Raw genomic sequence first — 6,985 nt, forward strand, 5'->3', positions numbered from 1 at the left:
ATGAACTCCCTATGGTTTGTCAAATGGTCAATTTAACACCCTCTAGTTTGAAAAATTACACTATAACTCCCTGTGGTTTCGACTAAATTGAAAATTGAATGGAAGCATCTTACATATAGTAAGGACAATATTGAAATTTCACACACAACCGTTAGATTGGATGCTTTCTGTCCAATTTTCAATTTAGTCAACATCACAGGGAGTTATAGTGTAGGTTTCCAAACTAGAGGGAGTTAGATTGAATTTTTATCAAATCACAAGGAGTTTTTTGGTATTTTACCCTAATTTTCTTTGATTCAATTCAATCATCACTAGTCACTAATGTTTCAACCATGTCTAGAAGCAGTTTGACATGAGTCTCTTCAATCACCAAACCATCAATACTAAATGTAGATTCTAATACCATAATATCTTACTATATTCGATCCAATAACCATAAAATATTAGATTATTTTATAAATTTACTAATATATATATTATTTAATTAAATATATATATGGATTTGGGTAAAGTTTGGTATGAGTTTGGATTTGGATATGGATTCTATAAAACTAGACCTTACCTAGACCCACGACTCTTTCACAGGGTCTGGGTCTGGGTATGAGTAGGGTCTAGATTTGAGAAATTAAATCCAAACCCTACCCAAATATAGTGGGTCTGGGTTGGATCTGGATAAGATTCGACCCATTGACATGCCTAACTCCAGATACCTCAATATTTATAAAATTTGTTAAATTGGAATCCATTTGGATTTGACAGTATTTTGAAAAATTATTTTTGTTTTTTAGGTTTACAGTAATAAATTTTACAAACAACCTTAAAAACAATTCAAAAAATGCAACATATTTCAAATACATTAAAAAATAATTAAAAAATTCCCTCATTCTTCTTCCCCACACTACCCACTACAACCACCACCACCACCACCCATTACTCTCCACTACCACAGCCATCCCCACACCCAGGACCCTCCTTCCTCTCTCCCCTCTCCTCTCTCTCTCTCTCTCTCTCTCTCTTTCTCTCTCTCTCCCCCTACTAATTCTCCTTCTCTTTTCTTCTTCCTCCTCTCCCTTGTCCTTCCTCCCTTCTCCCTTTCCTTTCCCCCCCCCCAATCCCATCTCCCGTCTACTGACCGCAACCTTCCCGGTCGTGACTAGAAAGGTCGCTAGAAGCTGCGACTGGTGGCTTCCGGCCACAACCAAGAAGGTTGTGGCTGGAGTCTCAGATGGAGTCGCAACCACCAGGGGAGACTCAGGTGGAGTCTCAGGGGAGAGGGGTTTGGGGGCGGGAGAGGAGAAGGAAAGGAGGGAGTAGAAGAGGAAAGAGGAGCGAGAAGGAAGAGGAAGGGGAGGAAAGAGAGGGAGGGAAAAAGAGAGATAGAGGGGAGGAGTAGGAAGGGAGTGGCGGCAGCGGGTGGTGGTGATAGGTGATGTAAAATTTTTAAAAAATACCCCATAAAGTTGTTGCAAAATATATTTTAAAAATATTCCAAAATATATTTTGAAAAGCCCTGAAAATACTTTTAAAAACACCTCAAAAAACATCTATAGTAAAAGTTTTTTTATATATATAGTTGCAGTAAACTTTTTGAAAGACACCCCCAGAAACAGCTAGTCCAAACAGAGTCTTGAGTTTTGAGATTAAGGTGCAATGATTGACTACTTTTAGGTCAAAACAAAGCTTGGCCGAAAGTTTAGTGGGTTAAAATATAATTTTAAAAATTAATCATTTTCCCTAATCCTCACAGCTGCAATGGGGACACTGGTCGCCCATCTTCAACCACCACCAACACTGCTTTTCAAGATCAATTCTTGTCCAACACTCATTTTATTCGCTTGAGTCATGATTATGGCATCATTTTTCATCAATTTAAACCCTTTGACGATACAAAAACAAGGTCACAATTGAAATTTTGATTTGAAAATTTGAAACTTTCGGGATTGCCTCCTGCTATGGGCTTGTCTCAGACTCGGGCATATGCCCAAACAAATTCATCAACCAACTCTCACTCTGCCAAGGCACTCAATCAACCCCTTTAAAACAATTTTGAAGACACTCAATACTAGGGTTGGACAAAAATACCCGTTTACTCAAAAATCCATCATATTCGATTCGATTCGATTCGATTCAACAAATAGGGTATCCGATGTGCATTATTTGATTAGGTCAAAAGAGGGTTAGGTAATTACTTATATGCGATGTAAGGTAGGGTTACATGATTAAGAATCCGTGGGTATCCAACGCGTCACACAAATATATATTTTATTTTTTATTTTTATACACATATTACAAAATAATACTTTTGGAGCTAAATAAGTAATTTTATTGAAGAAGCTATATTATAAATATGAAAATTATAGTTTGTTTATAAGATTCATTTATAGAGGTCGTGATCTTTTTTTCTTTTAGGAAAGAGTTTAATTAATGTAGAATATATACTTTTAAAAAGGTACTATTTAGTTGAAATTTTCATTGATTTTGAATTATTTTAATTATTTTCTTTTTCTTGTATTCTCTTCGCATATTTGTTTTTTGGTAGGAGACTTTTTTTGAGAAAAAAATCTTTATTAAGTCTTAGATAAATATTCAAAATACAAAATTAAATTACTATAAATTATCTTTTTTTAAAACTAAATGATAACCAAGGCGACGCAGGTACCTGTTAAGCCGACCCTACCTTAACAAATATCCGTTCGTATGCGGAATGGGTAAGGGTCAAAAAACAACTGACCTGCAAGGTGCAGGTCTAGTCAGCCAAATAATGCATAGAACATGTACTACTCAACCCATACTCACCCCTACCCAAAACAAATCTTAATAATCATAAAATAGCAACCAGAACATGCAAAATCCAATTTTCAAATTTCTCCTCAAGATTTAGCATCAAATTTTACAAAAATTACACAAAAAAATCCAATCAACAAATAAATACTCAAGCACTGAATTGGCATTATACTGTATTTGTGCAGCACCGAATTGACATTATCTGACTTGTATGTATGGCGAAAGAGAGGAACTATGGAGAGGAGGGGGAGGAGGGAGAAGGATGTTGAGAGTAAGGGAGGAGATGAATCAGAAAATTTAGATATTTTTTCTTTTTATTTTTCTATATTTTCTTTTAACCGTATTTGTAGGTAACTTGCATCAAAACGGCCTTATTCTCTCAGTACTTTTTTTGCCTTTTTATAAAACACAGGTGCATTAACGCACAACAGAAGCACCCTATCAATCTAAGATCCCAGCCTGCTTGTAGCTTTCGACAGAGTCAACAAGGGTTTCTTCCACAGGTCTATATGTCCAGCCTAGCCTCTCCAATTTTTCTGAGCTAATATTCCATCGGCTTTGATCCTTCACCTCTATAAGTCTGCGAAGAAATGAGCTATTTCAAGAAAATATGCAGACAACATAAATGGTTCTTGTAGAGACTCGTAGATGCCACACTTTTGGAAATGGAAATCATGACGGACATGAACAAACAAGAAAATCAGGACAAACGGGGTGTCTGAAAAATGAGACAATTAATTTCAAAGATGGTAATCCACCTCTTAGGGTACTTGTAGTTGGCATAGTTTTTCCTCAGAGTTTCCACCATATGTTTTGTCGTGGTGAGGTGAGGTGAACATATGTACCGGCCTTCAGCTTCAGGTCTCCCGTAAACCAAAAGCAGTGCCTCGGCCACATCACGCACATCTACTGTGTTGTAGAATTTGTTTTCTGTTTCCTCACATCCTTCTGTGCAGCCAAGGAGTAAAAAGAAGAGCAGTTTAATCTCAAAAAATGATGTTATCTAAGCTAATCTCTGAGTTCTTTACTGCATATATGAAACATACAATCCCTTTGACAAATCGTACCGCAATAAATTCATGCGACTTTTGAACTGCAAAGGACCTACAGGTCACAATGTTAACCTTTTATATCTTCAACTACGTCCCAAAGCAATCAAGCAAACAGTTGAAAGATGCAACCTCTTCAGATGTTATGCCTATTGTCTGTCTCACCTTCCATTAGGTTCTTAAGTTTTTTTTTTTTTAGATCACTTTGCAAGTTTTCAGATCATTGCCAAAATCATAAAACTATTAGAATGGCAGATAGCTTACAGGTTTAGAATCTGAAAACCTTTCAGCTGGCTTGAAGATTAAAAAAAATGCCAAAAAGACGGCAAAGCAGTTATCTGATCAATGAATATGGTTTCATTCCTAGAAGTTCAACCGCAACCATGTTGACGAATTTTGTGAAATTTTATTGACATCAATTCATTGTGTACCATGAAAATAACACTGGAAGCCAGAAGCATAAAAATGATGGGTTACTTGGAAAATTAGTTGATCAACCGCATGAAGAAATTCAATTGCTTGACCTTTGACGGACCAAAAGAAAAAATGCTAAGCTTTAGAGTTCATCAGAGTTCTACAGTGACATCCATGCTCACTTAGGCACAAACCAATATCAAGGAAAAAACTGTATCACTTACGAGTTACGACCACTTCCATGCAGAAGGTGAAAGAAAGAAAGAAAATATATAACATAACGGAATAGTTCTCTAATTGATTACGGGCATTAGTAAATCACCTTTCAAGAGCTTTATAAGAATTAGGCTGCTAGCATTTGCGTCATGCTGAAGCATGGGGCCAAAAACATAGGATGGGCATACAGTTAAAACATCAAGGCCAGTTTCTTTTGCATATTGTAAAGCCTCTCTTTCAGCAACCGTCTTGGAGTAACAATACCAGATCTGGAGCAATATTAGTACAGGATGGTCAACCAAAAACTGATAGTAATTGCTAAAATCTGATTTCTCAGCAATCTTAGAAGCAGTATGAATAAGACAGTGATTTTTCTGCACAATTACAAAACCAAGGTGCAACAGTAAAAAGTGTAATTATGTTGATGCATACATTTGTTGCCTTGCAGTATTCTCCGTCTGACCAACACTTCTCATCTATAATTTCACCTTCAGGCAGATTAGGACTCATTACAACAGCAGCAAGAGAGGAAACCGCTACAACGCGCTTGACATTTGCTTCAGAACAAGCCTTCAGTACATTAAGGGTACCCTTTACAGCTGGCTCAACAAGTTCAACCTGCAAGAAATCATCATGTTGGCAGAGGAACTAGCACTCAACTCTTCATGCTGAACTGCTTGTTTTTGCGTAAAATATATCCAGATAGACGACTGAGTAGTGTCAGTTAACCTGACATCTTTAGAGTGAATGAGTACATAGTTAAGAACTCATGACTGCTTATGCCAGCGATGAACTTGGTTACCAGCATAGGTTATTATTATATGCATTTATTCACTCATTTCAACATTTGAAAAATCCTTCCACAAATAGATAGAAAGGCAAAGAGCCCCAGTGACTACATAAGTTCGTACAAAAGCTTAACAAGATCCTATTTTAAACGATACCCAACTTTAGCTCATGTTTGGCAAAACGCAATAAAATATCATCTGTTATGACAAAAGCTGTCTCTCATAAACAAAAGATATGTTAAAGATGTTATTCTGGGGAAACCAAAAGGATAAAATATCATAGCAATTGAAACGATTGAAAATGGTCTTGCCTCAGGATTGGGAACAGAGCCTGAAGGAACAGGACTAGCTACATGAAATACGCCATCACAACCCCTGATGGCTGCAGAAATGGAGTTGTAATCCAGCAAATCAGCCTTAAAGAGTTTCAAATTCTCAGCTGCTTTGTCAAGTTTCTTCAGATGAACATATTTCTCATCGTCTACAAAACATACGCAGCAGTGCCCACATCATCAAGTAACGAAGCACACAATTCACAGCAGGTGCTTTTATATATTTCTTCAATTAAACATATTTCTCACCCTTCACAAAACATTTACAGCAATTCCCACTACATCAAATAGGAAACAGCCAATTGACAGCAGGTAAAAAATCAATTGTCGTATTAAAGGGAATGAAACAAATTATACAAGACCCAAAACCCAAAAAAAAAAAAAAAGAGCAGTAAATCAGGAAGGAAGGGGTATGAGGATGAAATACGTACCGGGGTTTCTGAGGGTGGCATGAACAGTATAGTGGCGGGAAAGGAGTAGCTTGACTAACCAAGATGCCAGGTATCCCCCTGCTCCTGTAACACACACTGTCCTGTCCTTCTCAGCCTCCCACGCTGCCATGTCTGATTGCTTACTAGTAGCAGTAGTGGGATTAGTATTTTAGCACCAAATTCACTATAGACTGATCAAGAAGGTGGGTGAAGTTCTATTCTTTTCTTTTTGTGAATATTAATTCTTTTTTGGTCGGACAAGGCAGAGATTTCGTCGATCCTTAAGGAGAGGGCGATTGGAGGAGGAGGAGGAGGAGGAGGAGGAGGAGGTGGTGGTGGTGGAATTTTGAATGGATAAGTCCTGTATGTAGGAGCTAACTGATTCCAGCAGTCTCTGTCAAAACTAGTAGTGATCAGCAGCTAGCAGGCTTGGGGGCTTGTATATAGCAGCAGACCAAAGGTGCTGTTGCGATTTGCATGGCTCATAGATGACGTAGGGTTTCAAGGTTTCAGTGGGCTGTGGGGTGGTGGGGGGGGGGGGGGGAACGGTAATAATGGTAAATGTATGTCAAATGAAATTTGAGTGTATTACTGAGAGATTTCTAGCAATCTGTTAATAAAATTTATTTTTATAAAAAAAAAAGGAGTAAAAGAGCATAATATTATTAAGTTATAATAAAATTTGATGCATATATCAATAAAATTAGATATTCTGTGCATTTGAATACAACAGTATACTATGATTGTACCATTGTCAGATGTTTAACAAATTTATTAATGGATATTAAAGTGTTAGATTTTATCTCATATTTTCCCAATTTATGACTCAGATTTTAAATTGATTAACTCATTAGAGAATAAAAAACTCATCCCGTTGCTAAACTGGACAAGTAACAAATACTCATGTCCATAATGGGGTTTTGCTTCTGATTGAAATTCTATACTGTGAACCAAACCCTAAATCCCTCCAT

The 6,985-nt window shown here is 37.0% G+C and overlaps 1 protein-coding gene across 1 annotated transcript; it reads right to left on the minus strand.

The window, feature by feature from the left end:
* Window positions 1–2,843: 2,843 nt before the first annotated feature.
* LOC113732302 (cinnamoyl-CoA reductase 1-like) lies at window positions 2,844–6,431 on the minus strand. The gene is made up of 6 exons (XM_027258001.2): window positions 6,015–6,431; window positions 5,563–5,732; window positions 4,896–5,081; window positions 4,570–4,732; window positions 3,543–3,732; window positions 2,844–3,364 (listed from the first exon to the last, which is right to left on the minus strand). The coding sequence occupies exons 1-6, from the start codon at window positions 6,142–6,144 to the stop codon at window positions 3,226–3,228; spliced, it is 978 nt and encodes a 325-aa protein (XP_027113802.2). The 5' UTR covers window positions 6,145–6,431; the 3' UTR covers window positions 2,844–3,225.
* Window positions 6,432–6,985: the final 554 nt, after the last annotated feature.

Source organism: Coffea arabica, chromosome 2e (genome assembly GCF_036785885.1).
Source record: "Coffea arabica cultivar ET-39 chromosome 2e, Coffea Arabica ET-39 HiFi, whole genome shotgun sequence".
In the NCBI taxonomy this organism is placed as follows: domain Eukaryota; kingdom Viridiplantae; phylum Streptophyta; class Magnoliopsida; order Gentianales; family Rubiaceae; genus Coffea; species Coffea arabica.